The sequence below is a fragment of the Heterodontus francisci genome, chromosome 16 (genome assembly GCF_036365525.1).
Source record: "Heterodontus francisci isolate sHetFra1 chromosome 16, sHetFra1.hap1, whole genome shotgun sequence".
NCBI lineage: Eukaryota > Metazoa > Chordata > Chondrichthyes > Heterodontiformes > Heterodontidae > Heterodontus > Heterodontus francisci.
In genome coordinates, this window is record NC_090386.1 from 96,262,863 (window position 1) to 96,282,238 (window position 19,376).

The window sequence follows — 19,376 nt, forward strand, 5'->3', positions numbered from 1 at the left end:
TGGTAAGCTGGGCAGAGCAGTGGCAAATGGAATTTAATCCTGAGAAGTGTGAGGTGATGCATTTTGGGAGGACTAACAAGGCAAGGGAATATACAAAGGATGGTAGGATCCTAGGAGGTACAGAAGGTCAGAGGGACCTTGGTGTACTTGTTCATAGATCACTGAAGGCAGCAGTACAGGTAGATAAGGTGGTTAGGAAGGCATATGGGATACTTGCCTTTATTAGTCGAGGCATAGAATATATGAACAGGGAGGTTATGATGGAGCTGTATAAAATGCTAGTTAGGCCACAGCTGGAGTACTGTGTACAGTTCTGGTCGCCACACTATAAGAAGATGTGATTGCATTGGAGAGGGTGCAGAGAAGATTCACCAGGATGTTGCCTGGGCTGAAGCATTTCAGCTATGAAGAGAAACTGGATAGGCTAGGGTTGTTTTTCTTAGAGCAGAGAAGGCTGAGGGGGGACCTGATTGAGGTGTACAAAATTATGAGGGGAATTGATAGGTTAGATAGGAAGAAACTTTTCCCCTTAGCGGAGGGGTCAATAACCAGGGGGCATAGATTTTAGGTAAGGGGCAGGAGGTTTAGAGGGGATTTGAGAAAGTCTTTTCACCCAGAGGGTGGTTGGAATCTGGAACACACTGCCTAAAGGGGTGGTAGAGGCAGGAACCCTCAAATGATTTAAGAAGTATTTAGATGAGCACTTGAAATGCCATAGCCTACAAGGCTACGGGCCAAGTGCTGGAAAATGGGATTAGAATAGATAGGTGCTGTATGGCCGGTGCGGACACTGTGGGCCGAAGGGCCTGTATCTGTGCTGTATAACTCTATGACTATATAAAACTAAAAATACAAAATAATAAGTAAAACTAAAAATAAAAAAGGAGGGGCCAGTCATGCTATGAAATGATTGAACTCAATGTTCAGTCCGGCAGGCTGTAGTGTGCTTAATCAGTAAATGAGATGCTGTTCCTCGAGCTTGCGTTGATGTTCACTGGAACACTGCAGCAATCCCAGGACAGAGATGTGGGCATGAGAGCAGAGGGGGTGTGTTGAAATGGCAAGCAACCGGAAGCTCGAGGACATGTTTTCGGACAGAGTAGAGGTGTTCCGCAAAGCGGTCACCCAATCTGCGTTTGGTCTCCCCAATGTAGAGGAGACCACACTGTGAGCAGCGAATACAGTATACTACATTGAAAGAAGTACAAGTAAATCGCTGCTTCACCTGAAAGGAGTGTTTGGGGCCTTGGATAGTGAAGAGAGAGGAGGTAAAAGTACAGGTATTACACCTCCTGCAATTACATGGAAAGGTGCCGTGGGAAGGGGACGAGGTGGTGGGGGTAATGGAGCAGAGGACCAGGGTGTTGCGGAGGGAACAATCCCTTTGGAATGCTAATGGGAAGGGAGGGGAAGATGCGTTTGGTAGTGGCATCATGCTGGACGTGCGGAAATGGCAAGGATGATCCTTTGGATGTGGAGGCTGGTGGAGTGGAAAGTGAGGACAAGGGGAACCCTGCCGTGGTTCTGGGAGGGTGGGGAAGGGGTGAGAGCAGAGGTGCGGGAAATGGACTGGACGCGGTAGAGAGCCCTGTCAACCACAGTGGGGGGGAATCCTCGGTTAAGGAAAAAGGAAGACCGCTGCTCACAATGCAGTCTCCTCTACGTTGGGGAGACCAAACGCAGATTGGGTGACCGCTTTGCGGCACACCTCTGCTCAGTCTGAAAACATGACCTCAAGCTTCCGGTCGCTTGCCAATTCAACACCCCCCACCACCCCCCTGCCCTGCTCTCATGCTCGCATCTGTCCTGAGCTCGCTGCAGTGTTCCAGTGAACATCAACGCAAGCTTGAGGAACAGCATCTCATTTACCGATTAGGCACACTACAGCCTGCCGGTCTGAACATTGAGTTCAATAATTTCAGAACATGACTGGCCCCTCTTTTTTACTTTTAGTTTTACTTTTTATTTTTATTTCATTTTATTTTAGTTTGTTTCATCATTCAATTTTTTTTCTTACCATGTGCCTGTCTTTTTTCATGTTTGTGCCTTTGGCTAGGGTTTTCATTATTCTGTCATTTAACACCCTCTCTGCACTAACGCTTTGTCTTTCACCACACCATTAACACACTCTTTGCCTTTACCCCATGACCTCCTTGTCAGTTATTCTCTGTGACCCTCTGTCCTGTCAACACCTTCCCTTTTGTTCTCTTTTGCCCTACCCCCACTTTATTTGCTTAAAACCCATTACATTTCTAACCTTTGCCAGTTCTGATGAAGGGTCACTGACCTGAAGCGTTAACTTTGCTTCTCTCTCCACAGATGCTGGCAGACCTGCTGAGTATTTCCAGCATCTTTTTGTTTTTGTTTTAGATTTCCAGCATCTTTTGCTTTTATTTTAGCATGAAGGAAATGGGGGATGCACAAGATGCTGGAATTGGAGGAGTGTAGACATCACAGAGTGTTGTAGGACTGGAGAATGTTAGAAATAGGGAAGGCAAAGTCTTGAATAGATTTAAACACAAGGATGAAAGTTTTGAACTCAAGGTGTTGCCTGACCGGGAGCCAATGTAGGTCAGCGAACACAGGGTGTGATGGATGTGCAGGACTTGGTGCGAATAGGAATAAGAGACAGCAGGGTTTTGGAAAAGATAGCAGGAGGGTAAAATGTGGGAGACCAGTCAGGAGAGCTGTCAAATTGTTGAGTCTGGAGGTAAAAAAAACAATGCTCTCACTTGAAGCAGACTGTCTCATGTAACAGATTGAATGAATTGGTTGTGGGAATCAAAGTGTTAAATCAAACTCTGCCTTGACAGCTGTTTCTGCCAATTGATTTCCTCAGCCAAAAATGGACTCTGAATGTAATTAGCACTGACCTGATTAACGTGAGTGAGCTGTTCACATATTTGTTCAGTAAGCAGAGATCGGATTGCACAAACCTTCAGGCACCAATTGGGGGCTTGCAATTGACCTCAGTGCCTGGGGCCAGGAAAGGAAGAAGTCAACTGGAGTTCCCACTATTGATCACAAGCCAGTGAACTGCACTGGGAAGTGGATAGTGGGTGTCATTCCTCACCCCCCACCCCGCATCCCCCCCCTACCCCCACCATGGTCTGAGCTCATATATGCACAAGGTCAATTGGATGAGGTTCTGAAGGGCAGATGAAGGCCCCTGGAACTGTACCCAAATAAACAGGTTAATGATGGTGTCGGCACACAGAGACAGGCCATTCAGTCCAACCAGTCCATAACTGTGCTTACACTCCACTTGAGCAAATAATCCAAATTCCATTTACCTGCCCTGCTCCTATATCCCCTTCATCTGATCTAATCTTGGTATTGTTTCTGTCTCAGCCATTAACCCTTAAAGGGAATTCCAAAGTTTCCCAACACTGAAGAAGTTTCTCCCGCCCTCTGGAAAAATGTCCCAAGCCTGAGATCATGAGAGGTGCTATATAAATTCACGTCTTTCTGTCTTTGTTCACTAACTTCCTAGGCAGAGTATTTACCGACTCACATTTTCAAAACTTTTCACAGTTTTAAAAAAAGCTCCATTAATTCTCCTGGCCTTCTTTGGTCCAGTGGAAATATACCCAGTATCTCAATTCTCTCTTCAATAACTATAATTTCTTATCTGCGATAGGACATGTTCTATCCAAACCATTAAAAGCTGGATCATTCTGTTCTTGTAGCTTCTGCAACTTCTTTTTATCCAGTTAGAATCAGATTTTTCATAAATCAATTACATATTTATAATGAGCTACTTGGAAATGAAAATGCTAAACTATAATTGCTTTCATTTCTTGAGCCATTTTTATTACTGGGAATTTTAATATGGTAGATGGAGCCTAAATTAATATTGATAAATATTATGGAATCCAGAGCCCCAAAGTCAAATAAAGGGAAGTTGGCACAGGTTGGAGTAACGTGCTGGTTTCTGTTTGTTCTGTCATGGTTTCTACACAAAAAATTAGTGTCTCAGGTACTTGGGAATCACTGGACGATAAAAGGCCAAAGTCCACTCAGTTCTCCTTCTACCATCCTGATAGTCACATGATACAGTGGTAATGGAGTTATTGACTAATCACAGCGATCAATCCCTATCAATGAGTCTACAACAGAGTGGTGGAGAATTTTGGGAACCATAGGTCCAAACTCACCTGTTCCTTCCAAGCACATTACACTCAACGCATGTACTGTCTCAGATTACTCAATGGCTGCATCGCAAAATGTTATTGTTTGAAAGAAATCTATTTAATTTGCATCTGAATGAATCAATACTGTTTCCACTATCTCCCTTGGAAGATTGGAGTATGGAGATTGATTGCTAGGATCAGTCAACAACTCCATTGCTGTGTCCTGTGACTACCAGGATGGCAGAAGGCAAAGTAGATGGACCTTGATCGTTCTCCAGCTAGCGATCCCCATGTTATTGTCTGCAGGCCTTCTACAGAGTCAGCATGCTTCCAATTCCAGCTCAGACCTATTCAATAATGCCTGCGTGAAATTCCTGACCAAGGCATTCTCCAGTTATCTGCGATTTACTCTTCTAATGATTCAACTTGAGAAGGCCAGTATGGGGAAAATGATTAGGAGTCATATATTCCTGTGGGATGGAACTCCAGTGCTGTCTGACAGTTTAATCTTCTTCTTGCAGATGGAGATGGTCGAAAACTACGAGGTGCAATCCAACGCAGCACAGAGACGGGACTTGCTGTCGAAATGCCAAGCAGAACCGTGCGTCAAGCCAGCCATGAGTCCATTGAGGAAAGCATGAACAGCTATGGATCTGAAGGGAAGTAAGTAGTAAAATGAATGGCGTGACCAACTGAGGGTCTTGGGGCTTCGATGTGGTGAGAGGCGAATGTGAGGAATTAAGAAAAGCGGCATTTGAGTTGATCTATCATTCCCAAGTGAAGGTGAAACTGAAGTTAATGGAAGAGATTTTCTTTTCCAAAAATATATTTATGCAATGTATTTTTACAAATTTTATGCAATAACAGTTCAAATTTGACATTACATTAAGTGCAATACAGATCAGTTTCTTTCAATACAGTACATGTGGTGCCTCAATACACTTGCCTTTACAGATTATATTTACAATGCACATTTATATTTCACGTCAAACGTTCTCTGGTGCATACGGCCCGAGGGACTTTACAGATTTCCATCTCCTCGGTTCACTACGGCGGGAGGGTCTTACAGTGGCCTTTCCCCATTGAGCAGCTGCCCCAAGCTTTAGTGTGTCCCTCAGCACATAGTCCTGGAAATTGAAATATGCCAGTCTGCAACACTCGGTCGTTGACAGCTCTTTTCACTTGAAGACCAGCAGGTTTCTGGGAGACCAAATTATGTATTTCACTGAGTTGATGGTCCTCCAACAGCAGTTGATGTTTATTTCAGTGTGTCCCTGGGAACAGCCCTAGGAACATTGAGTCCTGCGTTACGGAGCTGCTCAGGATGAAACTCAACAAAAACCATTGCATCCCTTTCCAGACCTGTTTTGCAAACTTACCTTCCGTTTTTCACTTTCTTGCTGATCTGCACAAGCTTAAAATAACAGTAAAAAAACCAACTTTCTTGTCAAAAAATTACATTAACAGCGGAGCCACTTACCTGTGATAGAGCGTATCCGACCTGGCCCGACCCGAGCCCAAACGCCGGACCCAGAAGTGCAACCCAACCCGACCCAAACCCAACACACGTCGTCGAGACCCGTCGGGTTCGGGTCGGGTAGCAGGCCTTTATTTGGCATGACATAGTAAAAAACATTTTGGTGCATTCAGCCCGATGAGTTTTACACAGGTTCCAGCCACACGGTTCACTATGGCGGGAGGACCTTACACTATGGTCTTTCCCCATTGAACCTTTACGGTGGTTGCCCCAAGCTTTGGTGCGTCCCTCAGCATGTAGTCCTGGACCTTAGAATGTACCAGTCTGCAACACTTGGTCGTGGACAACTCTTTGCAACTTGCTGGTCTTCAAGAGCAGGCAGACCAAAGAGCGTCTTTCACCGAATTGAAATTCCTCCAGCAGCAGTTGATATTTATCTGAGTTACGTACCTGGGAACAAACCATAAAGCATAGACTCCTGTGTTAGAGCTGCTTGGGATGAACCTTGACAAAAACCACAGCAAGTCTTTCCACACCTGCTTTGAGAAGGCACATTCCAGAAGGAGGTGGGCAACAGTCTCTTCCCCACCACATCCACCTCAAGGGCAGCGTGTGGAGGCAGTGAAATTCCTGGCCTGCAGGAAGGATCTGACGGGAAGGGCCTTTTTCACCATCAGCCAATCTACGTCTTGGTGCTTGTTTGATATGATGAGGCATTCTGCCAAATGACTTTGGCAATCTTCTCGGGGAATCATCCAACAGGATCCACCATCTCCTTTTCCCACAGGGCCTTGAGGACATTCTGTGCAGACCACTGCCTGATGGATTGGTGGTTAAAGGTTTTTCTGCACAAACTTTTCCACGAAAGATAGCTGGTACGGCACAGTCCAACTGGATGGAGCGTTCCGCGGCAACTGGATGGAGCGTTCCGCGGCAATGTGGCCAGACCCGTCCTTCACAACACCGGGGGCAGATAGAACCTCAGCATGTAGTGTTACTTCATGTTTGCGTACTGGGGTTTTACACACAGCTTGATGCAGCCGCACACAAAGGTGGCCATCAGGATGGGGGCAACGTTGGGTATGTTTTTGCCCCCTTTATCTAGAGGTTTGAACATTGTGTTCCTGTGGACATGGTCCATTTTGGATCTCCAGATAAAGTGGAAGATGACTCGGGTGACCGCCACAGAGCAGGACTGGGGTATGGGACAGACCTGCACCACGTACAGTAACAACGTGAGCGCCTCGCACCTGATGACCAGGTTCTTACCCACAAAGGAGAGAGAATGCTGCTCACACATGCTCAGTTTATCGTTTACCATGGCTACTCGCTCCTTCCAGGTTTTGGCACACACCCCGGCCCCTCCAAACCATATTCCCAGTACCTTCAGGTAGTCTGACCTGACGATGAAGGAGACAAAGGACTGGTCAATCAGACAGCAGATTCATTCCTAATTTTACCTCCTGCCCAGTGAGTGAGTCCAATGTTTCAAATCTCTTCTTTGTCAAAGCAATTGTGAAACAGAACAGAGAACAAGTCTAACAATTGATGATGGGTCCATTTCCTAATAATTTCCCAATACCACAAGTCTACCATCAAAAATCGTGCAATTATTATGTTTCACTTGTTCCTGATCCTAATTTTCTCCCATAACTCATCAGTTGAGGTACTTTAAGCTCTTACAAACATCCAAAAGTGATGGACAGGAGATCAGCTGCTCCATCAAGCCTTCCCCACACACCATGATGATCCAAGGATCATGACTAGATACTTCCCCCCTTCCTCCCCAGCTCCCCCCAGCCATGTAATCCCCTGGGAAGTGGGCCATGGCTCCAGAGTTGACAGCTGCTCTCTGGTCTACCTTATTTGTGTGTGGTCTTAGAGTTATTTGCCCATGGCAGGCATCATACTCAAGCATTCAATATATCCTCAGTTGCAAGTCTGCTGACCTGCACTTCCCAGCAGGAGTCACTGAAGAGCAGTAAGGAGTAGGAAGCCCAGGTGACTTATTTACTCTCCCTGGACCAGGGCTGTTGTACCCAAGTCTGGCACCAGAGCTGGATAAAGAATTCCTGAGTCCCTGGGCACCACAAATAGTCGAGGTCCCTCCACAATCCTGCAGACAATCCCACCCACCACCCCAAACATGTAACAAAATGGTGAAGGAATTGGCCACATTCATGTTCATATTCGAAAATACGAACAATGACCGACAGGTAATGAATGACACTTTGGTCCATTCAGACGGTCCCACACAATTGTGATACCTTGTGTCTCACAACATATCAACCCTCCACCCCAACTGAGACCATGTGATCTCCTGAGAGAGGCAAACAAAAGCTAAAAATCCAGACAGGAAATTTCTCTCCAAGACCCTGAGACAAGAAAAACTAGTCCAGGAGATCACTCTGGCCCTAAGTTCCTTGCACCACCTTCCCTATGTAAGAGATGAAGTTCAGCCCAGCCAGACACAGGTCGCGCTCTCACTTGAAGGAATTCATCAAGTCAGGGTTCATCAAAAGAGACAGCAGCTTGTTCCAGAGGTACACCATTCTTTGGGAAAAACCACATCCTGACATCTAAATACAGCATATCATGTCACAATACACTTGGTTTAAATGAGGCATGCTTGTGGGGGCCCTGTATTGGACCGGGAACCCCTGGGATTGCGCGTTGTGGACCTGTGTGCGTTTTTCTGCCTTGCACAGCCCCTGTTACCACCACCACAGTGAACAAACACAGACAAGGAATCAAACATGGGATCTTGTTGAGCTGTATGGTTCAGTCACCATGCCCAGAGATGTATCAACCAATCCAGAAGCTTTCAAAGTCTCCAGTGATGTAAAGCAAGCAGATTGGCTGTCAGATATTGTTAATTGTATATTAATTGTGTTTAATTGTATTCAGATGGTAGGCAATTAGCTGGGGAATCACTTGTGTTCCTATAAATGGGAACAAAGTGAAACTGAGGTGGTTGGATTAGAAGGTACATGCTTGTAATGAGTATCTTTGTAAATAAATGCTCATAAAAGTGTGTAAAGCTTGGCTCCAGTTCTAACCTTCACTGCCTGGCTTTCTGGAATACAACTGCTATATGGACCACCCTGATTTTCCTTCCCCTGTTACTCACTGAGTGTGAAATAAAAACAGATATTACATTACCAACAGAAAGCCAAGTGAAGTCCAGATCTCAAATTTTTTTCCCCAGAGAATAGTGGACCTGTAGAACAGGTTGCCAGTTACAGCACTGGATGCTGATCTGTCGAATTCCTTCAAGAGAGAGCTGGAACACAGAGCAGGAGGAGTCCTATCACCCTCTGCTCTGCTCCGCCATTCAAACAGATCATGGCTGATCTGTATTACAACTCCATTTATCCGCCTCTGCTCCATCTCTCTTGATATCCTTCATATGGATTCTTCCACCGGAGGGAATAGGTTCTCTCTATCTACCCTACTGAATCTTTGAGCATTTGAAAGATCCCAACCAGGTCACCCCTCAATCTGCTGAACTCAAGGGCGTACAAGCCAAGCTTAGATAATGAACCGGTTCATTGTGTTGCTAGGGAACACAAGTTGGGAATAATCCAGTCAAACAAAGAAAAAAACCAAGGTGAAATTGGTCTTGACAGATAGCGAATCAGCAGCCTGTTTCACGCTCGGTCTGATATTCTTGACAATCGAGGCCAATGCAATAGAGAATCAGGTGGAGTGTGAAATGAGTTGCTGATTCGCTGGCGCCTGTTTTGTGCTATCTCCCCAAGGCGAATTTCATCCCCAATATTTTACGAGCATCATGTCATCAGCAGTGAATGAATTTTACGAGTGCAGGGCTCTGTTAACAGCAGTGCTGCTTTCTTGTAATATGAAGTTAGTTTCAAATTGCAGACAAGGGAAATAAATATGCAAATAAGAGCAAAAACTAGACGATGGAACAAAAGATTCACAACAAAACCAGCTAAAGTATTATTAGTCTCTACTCTTCTCCCCATGTCTCACCCCACCGTACAGTGATAGCATTCATTAATCCCTGCTGCCATTACAGCAGGAGACCCAAGTAGTGCACTGGTAGAATGGCAGCACAGTTCAGTGCTACCTCTCTCCTTTACAGAGGGAGGAAGCTGTGCATTCAATCCTACTTCAGGCTGACATTCCCACTACAGTACTGAGGGAGGGCTGCACTGTTGGAGGATCCAGACTGAGGGAGCACTGCACTGTTAGAGGTGCTGTCCTTTGGATGAGGGATTAAACTGAGGTTCTCTCAGGAGAATGTAGAAAGATTCCATGGCACTATTTTGAAGACTTTTTCCCCGGTGTCCTGACCAATATTTATCCCTTAGTCAACATCACTGTAACAGATTTTCTGGTCATTATCAAATTGCTATTTGTGTGTGCAAATTGGCTGCTACGTTTCCTACATCACAACACTTCAAAAATACTTCATTGGCTGTGATGCGTTTTAGGACATCCTGAGGTTGTGAAAGGTGCTATAGAAATGCAAGACTTCTTTTCTCTTAACGAATGCTGGAAAACCTTGTCGCATTTCGATCTTCCATTGGCCTCATGTTTCAAACTATAGAAACACCAACATCATACTTATTTGATAGAAAATTGGATTTGGGAAAATGTGAACTTGTCCACTTTGACAGGAAGAATAGAAAAGCTGTATATTATTTAAATGGAGAGAGACTGTAGAACTCGGTGGTACACAGCCAGGATCTGGCTGTCCTGGTACATGAATCACAAAAAGTTAGTATGCAGGTACAGCAAGTGGTTAGGAAGGCAAATGGAATGTTGTTGTTCATTGCAAGGGAATAGAATATAAAAGTAGAGACGTTTCACTACAGTTGTACAGGACGTTGGTGAGACCACAACCGGAGTACTGTGTACAGTTTTGGTCTCCTGACTTAAAGGATATCATTGCATTAGAAGCAGTTCAGAGAAGATTAACTCGACTGATTCCTGGGATGAAGGGGTTATTTTATGAGGAAAGGTTGGACAGGTTGGGTCTGTATCCATTGATGTTTAGAAGAATGAGAGGTGATCTTATTGAAACATATAAGATCCTGAGGGGACTTGACAGGGTGAATGCTGAGAGGATGTTTCCCCTTGAGAGAGACTAAGAACTAGGGGACACAGTTTAAAAATAAGGGGTCTCCCATTTAAGATGAGATGAGGAGAATTTTTTTCTCTGAGGGTTGTTAGTCTGTGGAATTCTCTTCCCCAGAGAGCAGTGGAGACAGGGTCATTGAATATTTTTAAGGCTGAGTTAGTTAGATTCTTGATTGACAAGGGAGTCGAAGGATATCGGGGGTAGACAGGAAAGTAGAGTTGAGGCCACAATCAGATCAGCCTTGATCTTATCAAATGGGGGAGCAGGCTCGAGGGGCTAAATGGCCTACTCCTGCTCCTAATTCATATGTTTGTATGTTCATATGAACTGGACAAGGCCATTCAGCCCCTCGAGTCTGTTCCACCAATACATCATGGTTGATCTGCATTTTAACTCCATTTAACCCCTTGGTTTGGTAACATTTACTACTCTTGCCTAACAAAAATCTATCACGCTGTTTTGAAATTTCCAATTGACTCCCAGCCCCAACAGCTCCTCTGAGGGAGAGAGTTTCAGATTTCCACTAAACCGTGTGTGAAAAAAGTGCTTCCTGATTTCACTCCTGAATGGCCGAGCTCGAATTTTAAGATAATGTCCCCTTATTTTGGACTCTCCTGTCAGAGGAAATAGTTTCTGTCTAATCCACCCTATCAAATCCTTCACTCATCTGAAAGACGTTATTTACATCACCCCTTAATCTTCCACACTCATGGGAATACAAGCCAAGTCTATACAACTTGTTCTCATAATTTAATCCTTTTAGCCCCTATATCATTCTGGAGGATCTGCACTGCGCCCTTTCTTACACTAGGTGAAGAGCTTTGTCCTGAATTCCCGATTGGATTTATTAGTGACTATCTTACATTTATGGCCCCTAGTTTTGGACTCCCCCAAAAATGGAAACAAAGGGTGGAATTTTCTTGCACCCTTGCCGATGAGCTGGGAAGCAGGAGGAATGGCAAAATGGCAAGGGAACATGTTACTACAGAAGCCTGATGTGTTCACGCCACTGTTGAATTTTTCCAGAGGCGGCTGTGCTGCCGGGTGGTGACCATGCTTGTCGGTGGCAGGCAGGCAATTGAGCTTGTTAAGGAGCCAATTAAAAGTTACTTTCTGGAGGATTTGGAATCATAAAAAGGGTGCACAAGAAGAATGAAGCTTCAGAACCCCACCGCCTATAAGGAGGTGGGCGCTCAGCGACAGGTCAGTGTTGGCTGCATTTGGCAGCGAGTGAGAGCAGCAGCGTTTCAGTGCAGGGAGGGTGAGAGCGAATAAATCGCACGAGTGACAAGTTGGAGACTGCACAAACATGGCGATCACATCAGAGGCATACAGACTGAGCACTTTCTCCAAGGTGGAACTTATGTACGCAGTGTAAGGGTGGTGAGTGGCCTTGAGTAGTGAGACCTGCAAGTGACAATGTGTCTCCTGCAGTCCAGTTCTGAAACCTCCAGTGAGGAGAAGCATGAGAGAGGCTGCAACAATCAGAGGGGCAGGAGCATCATGAGGGTGGAAGGGGGAACAGACGAGGAGGGTGCAGAGGGGCACGCAACCAGTCTCATGCGCAGAAGATGCTACCCATCAGAGAGGGTTTACCAGCAGAGGCTCTGCTTCCTGCAGATATCGGAGCACAGTGTTGCTGAAGGCTGTGCCTGTCTAGGGAGGCGATCACGGAGTTGTGTGCTATGATGGAGGGGAATGGGCCCAGTGGGAAGTGGTGGGAACCCATTGCCTATAGTAAAAGTCACAGCTGAATTATTATGCCTTAACATCATTCCAGGATTCGTCTGGAGACATCTGTGGGATCTCCCAGTCTACGGCTCATTGCTGCATCAAGATAGTCACGATTGCTGTGTTCAGGAAGGCCAGTCAATTTGTGTGGTTTCACACCAATCTGGCCAGTCAGGCAAAGAGGATTTGGGGCCATTGTTAGATTCCCCCAGGTGCAGGGTATAAGTGACTGCACACATGTGGCCATCAAGGCTCTCATGGACCAGGCGGCAGCTTTCATCAACAGGAAGGGCTTCCACTCACTCACTGGTCTCTGATCAGCACAAATGGATCCTTTAGGTCTGTGCAACGTACCTGGGAAGCTGTCACAACACCTTCGTACTAATGCAGTCCAGGTTCCACAGCTTTTCAGGCCAACCACATGCCTTCGAGGATGGATACTGGGTGATAAATGCCATGTACTGAAGACATGGCTCCTTATACCTGTGTGGAAACCCAGCATAGATGCCGAGGAAGCATCCAACAACTGTTGCAGGGCAACAAGGACGATCATTGTGCAGGCTGTAGGGCTTCGGAAAATGAGATTCGGATGCCGAGATAGATCTGATGGAGTCCTTCAATATAGAGGGAGGCGGTGGCATAGTGATAATGTCACATCCCACAAACGAATAAAAAATAAACCATCGAGGGTCTCACGCATCGTGGTGATGTGCCACTCTCTGCACAACCTGGCACTAAAGACGGGAGAACCTGTGGAGGGTGAGGACTTCCAAGAGCATAACACCTCCTTCTCCTCCTCAGAGGAAGATTTGGATAGGGCTGCAGACCAAACAGATAATGCCAATGCAGCTGAGGGAGCTCAGGCAAGGCACATCTCATGGAGCCTTGCCAGTCACTAATACTGACACGTTTCTCTTTTTTTATTCTTTGATGGGATGTGGGTGTCGCTGGCTAGGCCAGCATTTGTTGCCCATCCTTAATTGCCCTTGATAATTGAGTGACTTGCTAGGCCATTTCAGAGGGCAGTTAAGAGTCAACCACATTGTTGTGGGTCTGGAGTCACATGTAGGCCAGACCAGGTAAGGATGGCAGATTTCCTTCCCTAAAGGAAATTAGTGTATCTGATGGGTTTTTACGACAATTGATAGTTTCATAGCACCATTACTAAGACTAGCTTTCAATTCCAGATTTTTTAATTAATTAATTGAATTTATTGAATTCCATGGTGGGATTTGATCCCATGTACCAAGAGTATTAGCCTCAGCCTTCAGATCATGTTCAAAAAGGGAGCGAAGGAGAGACCAAATAATTACAACCTCAGTCCAACCTCAGTCATGGGCAAATTATTGGAATCTATTCTGCGAGACAGCATAAACTGCCACTTAGAAAGGCACAGGTTAATCCAGGATAGTCAGCATGGATTTAAGGGAAGATCTTGTTTGACCAACCTGATCAAATTTTTTGAAGAAATAACAGGGATGATAGATGAGGGTAGTGCAGTTGATGAGGTCTACATGGATTTTAGCAAGGCTTTTGACAAGGTCTCACATGGCAGACTGGTTAAAAAAATAAAATCCCATGGGATCCAAGAAAATGCAGCAAGGTGGATACAAAATTGGCTCAGTCGCAGGAAACAAAGGGTAATTGTTGACGGCTGTTTTAGCGACTGGAGGGCTGTTTCCAGTGGTGTTCCACAGGGCTCAGTACCGGGTCCCCTGCTTTTTGTGGTATATATTAACGATTTGGACGTAAATATAGGGGGCATGATCAAGAAGTTTGCAGACGACACAAAAATTGGCTGTGTGGTAGATAGCGAGGAGGATAGATGTAGGCTGTAGGAAGTTATTGATGGTCTGGTCAGGTGGGCAGAAAAGTGGCAAATGGAATTCAACCTGGGGAAGTGTGAGGTGATGCATTTGGGGAAGTCAAACAAGGCAAAGGAATACATGATTAGTGGGAAAACTGAGTATAGAGGAAGTGAGGGACCTTGGAGTGAATGTCCACAGATTCCTGAAGGTAGCAGGGCAGGTTGATAAGGTGGTTAAGAAGGCATATGGAATCCTTTCCTTTATTAGCTGAGGTATAGAATACAAGAGCAGGGAGGTTATGCTGGAACTGTATAACACATTGGTTAGGCCATAACTGGAGTACTGTGTGCAGTTCTGGTCACCTCATTACAGAAAGGATGTAATTGCAGTAGAGAGGGTACAGAGGAGATTTACGAGGATGTTGCCAGGACTGGAAAAATACAGCTATGAGGAAAGATTGGATAGGCTGGGGTTGTTCTCCTTGGAACAGAGAAGGCTGAGGGGAGATCTGATTGAAATGTACAAAATTTTGAGGGGCCTGGATAGAGTGGAGGTGAGGGGTCTATTCACCAAAGCAGAGAGGTCAGTGATGAGGGGGCCTAGATTTAAAGTAATTGGTAGAAAAAAAATAGAGGGGAGATGAGGAAAAACTTTTTCACCCAGAGGGTGGAGGAAGTCTGGAACTCACTGCCTGAAAGGGTAGTTGAGGCAGAAACCCTCAACTCATTCAAAAGGAGTCTGGATATGCACCTCAAGTGCTGTAAGCTGCAGGGCTACAGACCAAATGCTGGAAGATGGGATTAGAATAGGTGGATCGTTTTTCAGCCAGCACAGACACGATGGGCCAAGTGGCCTCTTTCTGTGCCTTAAACCTTCTATGATTCTATGATTACTAATTCAGTGATATTACCACTATGCTGCCCCTGACTTAGACTAATCGAATTAGACCGGACTAGATGTTTAGGTGCTGATGTTTTGTACCTGGGAGAGCATACTTCCACTACATCCTGTGCAAATAGCCCCCAGAAAGCAGCATCGGAGGAAAACCAGTGCTACTGTCTTCACTAAACCATCATGATAACCATTCGTAGACCGCCTTGGACTTCATGTCCATAATGACTTTACAGCATCATAGCTACTTATAAATAGAAAAATAACCTGGTGTAGACATAGTACAGAAAATACGCAATGTGTGTCATAGCGTGTAATATAATCACTGATGATGTTCATAAATGACATAGTTGCATAGGACACTTAGCTGTGCTTGTACACAGAGCAGTGTGGAATAACACAATTAGCTTTCCTTAGACGGCCAAGTAAAAAATTAAATCCTCTCCCTCCTACAGCCTTGTTGCCCTTTTCTTGAATATTCTTACAATCTTAAGGTCATGACATTAGGCCAAGACCTGGAAAATGCTTTAGCATCATGTGGAATGGATCTTTCTATCATATTCTCATCAACAGCACTCCAGGTCCTAAGGGCCCAATGGTGCAGGAATCATTTTGTGGTGCAGCAGGTTACATTTCATTTCACACGGATAGGTAATAACAAACGACCACCCAGTGATCTCCAAGTGCAGCTAGGTGGATTTAGGTGTGCGCTTGCGGGTGCTCCTATGTTGTGCTCCCCCTGTGCAAGCAGCTGAGGTGGAGTCAGACTGCTTACCTTTTTGCTTTCGATGTCCATTGCCTGAGGCCTGGAGAACCCTGGCAAATGGGGGGGGGGGGGGGGGTCTCCTGTACCTGTGCAAGAGCTGCCTCCGTCTTTGCGGCTTCCTGAGGTGTTGGTGTCACAGTCAGAGCGGCTGAGGAGTTGCTGTCCATGTCAGGGGTGCCCAGAGAGGAGCCCCTAGGGGCGTCAGGCAGCTGCTCCCCCATCCTTTCAAGCCTGCTTGTCCTTCGCTGCTCACCAGAGAAGCATGAACATCTGGCGAGGTCTCCAGGTGACTCATGCCCCTCTCACCCAGCCATTGTTCCACAGAATTCATGGAAGAGGTGAGGGCATTCAGGTCATCGTGCATCTCTGGCATCCCCTGGGTGGTATGCTGGATGTGTCTCTCCAGGAGGGTCGCCACTGTCTCAATGGAGGAGGCCATGCACGCACACGCCAGAGTCATGGCTGCACACGTGGCCTGGATGGACTCCTCCATCGTCTGTGGGTGGGTGCACAAAGCCTCTGTGAGTTCTGACGGATGTCCACACACCTCACGTTGCAGCTCCAGCATCTGCTACCTTGTTGACCACTCTTGAAGCATGTCATCAGCCTGAAGCTGAGCATCGCCATGCCCTTCCATTATCCTCCGACTGGCAGTGACCGCAACTGTCACTGTCTCCGTCAACTGTTTGGGCACATCTGTGCTGTGCTCACTCAATGGTGCCACCGTTCCTACACACGACTGAATGCCCACTGATGTCAAAATCTCTGCGCTGGTGGAGGGTGAGGTGGAAAGTGACACATCCTCCTCCTCTTAGGCGCCAAGCTCTCCCGCTGGTGCGGCTGCTGCCTCGTCTTTGAATTGACCTGTGAGAGAGAGAGAGAAGAGTGATGAGGGCACTGCACGTTCAACTACCTCCTTCAACTGGAGCTGTGTGTGTTCAGTTATGGGCATAGGAGTGCTAGAGTTGTTGCTTACCAGAAGGTTTAATGGCCTATTCTATTACTCACTGTCTTGTGTCTCTGGAACCATCTCACCATCAGCTACAGACTGTCCTGCTTCCAGGCTGCTGAGCTCCATCACCTCTTCTTCCATCGGGATCAGCAGCATGAGTTATTCCTTCTCCAGTCCTTCGCCTTTCTCTAGCATTGTGAGCTCTTCTCCTGCAACCACAGAAATAGACTGAAATTTTCCTATCTTAGCCACACTGCACGCCTATGTTGGTGGCAGCCTCAATGTCCATCATTACACCACAGTGATGCCTGCTGCATTCAGCCAGTCAGTATCGGCAGTGCAGTGGTCAGCTCTGACTGACCAGCTTCCTCCACTGAGAGGGGCTGCTATGTATCTGACAGCGAATGATGGTACCTGGTCATGGCCGATGGGGATGACTGGGTGGGCACCCTCTTCTTACATTTCATATGTACCTTTTGTGACATTGAAGGCTGCTAAAGTTACAACACAGGACTACTTGCGTACCAAACAGCAGAGCAGCATGCAATCGACAGAGCTAAGTGATCCCACAACCAACGGATCAGATCTAAACTCTGCAGTCTTACCACATCCAGCTGTGAATGGTGGTGGGCAATTAAACAACTAACTGGAGGAGGAATCTGCACAAATATCCCCATCCTCAATATGGGGGAGACCAGCACATTAGTGCAAAAGATAAGGCTGAAGCATTTGAAACAATCTTCAGCCAGAAGTGCCGAGTTGATGATCCATCTCGGCCTCCTCCTGAAGTCCCCAGCATCACAGATGCCAGACTTCAGCCAATTCGATTCACTCCACATGATATCAAGAAACAGTTGAAGGCACTGGATACTGCAAAGGCTATGGACCCTGACAACATTACAGCAATAGTACTGAAGACCTGTGCTCCAGAACTTGCTGCGCCCCAAGCCAAGCTACAACACTGGCATCTACCCTGCAATATGGAAAATTGCCCAGGTATGTCCTGTACACAAAAAGCAGGACAAGTTCAACCCAGCCAATTACTGCCCCATCAGTCTACTCTCGATCATCAGTAAAGTGATGGAAGTTGTCATGGACAGTGCTAGCAAGTGGCACTTACTCAGCAATAACCTGCTCAATGACGCTCAGTATGAGTTCCACCAGGGCCACTCAGCTCCAGACCTCATTACAGCCTTGGTCCAAACACAAACAAAGAACTGAATTCAAGAGGTGAGATGAGAGTGACTTCTCTGGACATCAAGGCAGCCTTTGACCAAGTGTGGCATCAAGGAGACCTAGCAAAACTGGAGTCAGTGGGAATCGGAGGGAAAACTCTCTGCTGGTTGGAGTCATACCTAGCACAAAGGAAGATTGTTATGGTTGTCGGGGATCAATCATCCCAGTCCTAGGACACCATTGCAGGAGTTCCTCAGGGTAGTGTCCTAGGCCCAACCATATTCAGCTGCTTCATCAATGACCTTCCCTCCATCATAAGTCAGAATTGGGGATGTTCGCTGATGATTGCACAATGTTCAGCACCATTCGCAACCCCTCAGATAATGAAGCAGCCCGTGTCCAGATGCAACATGACTTGGACAATATTCAGGCTTGGGCTGATAAGTGGCAAGTAATATTCGCGCCACACAAGTGCCAGGCAATGACCATCTCCAACAAGAGAGAATCTAACCATCTCCCCTTGACATTCAATGGTATTACCATCGCTAAATCCCCCACTATCAACATCCTAAGGGTTACCATTGACCAGAAACTGAACTGGAGTCGCCATATAAATACCATGGCTACATGAGCAGGTCAGAGGCTAGGAATCCTGCAGCAAGCAATCACCTCCTGACTCCCCAAAGCCTGTCCACCATCTACAAGGCACAAGTCAGGAGTGTGATGGAATACTCTCCACTTGCCTGGATGGGTGCAGCTCCAACAACACTCAAGAAACTCGACACCATCCAGGACAAAGCAGCCCACTTGATTGGCACCCCATCTACAAACATTCACTCCCTCCACCACAGACACACAGTGGCAGCAGTGTGTACCATCTACAAGATGCACTGCAGCAATGCACCAAGGCTCCTTAGATAGCACCATCCAAACCCAAGACCTCTACCAACTAGAAGGACAAGAACAGCACATACATGGGAACACCACCACCTGCAAGTTCCCCTCCAAGTCACACACCATCCTGACTTGGAACTATATTGCCATTCCTTCACTGTCACTGGGTCAAAATTCTGGAACTCCCTCCCTAGCAGCACTGTGGGTGTACCTACCCCACATAGACTGCAGCGGTTCAAGAAGGCAGCTCATCACCACCTTCCCGAGGGCAATTATGGATGGGTAATACATGTTGGCCTGGCCAGCGACGCCCACATCCAGTGAATCAATAAAAAAAATTCTCTTGCGGCACTGCAACCATGTCCATGGGACCACCCACAGCTGCTGACCTCCTCCTGCTATTAATAATAAGTAATATTACGTCTCCTGCCGTCACGA

General features: G+C 46.4%; 1 protein-coding gene across 2 annotated transcripts in view; it reads left to right on the plus strand.

Annotated features, from left to right (window-relative positions):
* The window catches only part of rims4 (regulating synaptic membrane exocytosis 4), a 108,599-nt gene that overhangs the window by 52,088 nt on the left and 37,135 nt on the right, over positions 1 to 19,376 (plus strand). For both annotated transcript variants that reach the window (XM_068048875.1, XM_068048876.1), the window contains one exon: positions 4,655 to 4,796. In XM_068048875.1, the coding sequence (XP_067904976.1) occupies positions 4,655 to 4,796 (142 nt within the window). The remainder of the gene's footprint in view (positions 1 to 4,654; positions 4,797 to 19,376) is intronic.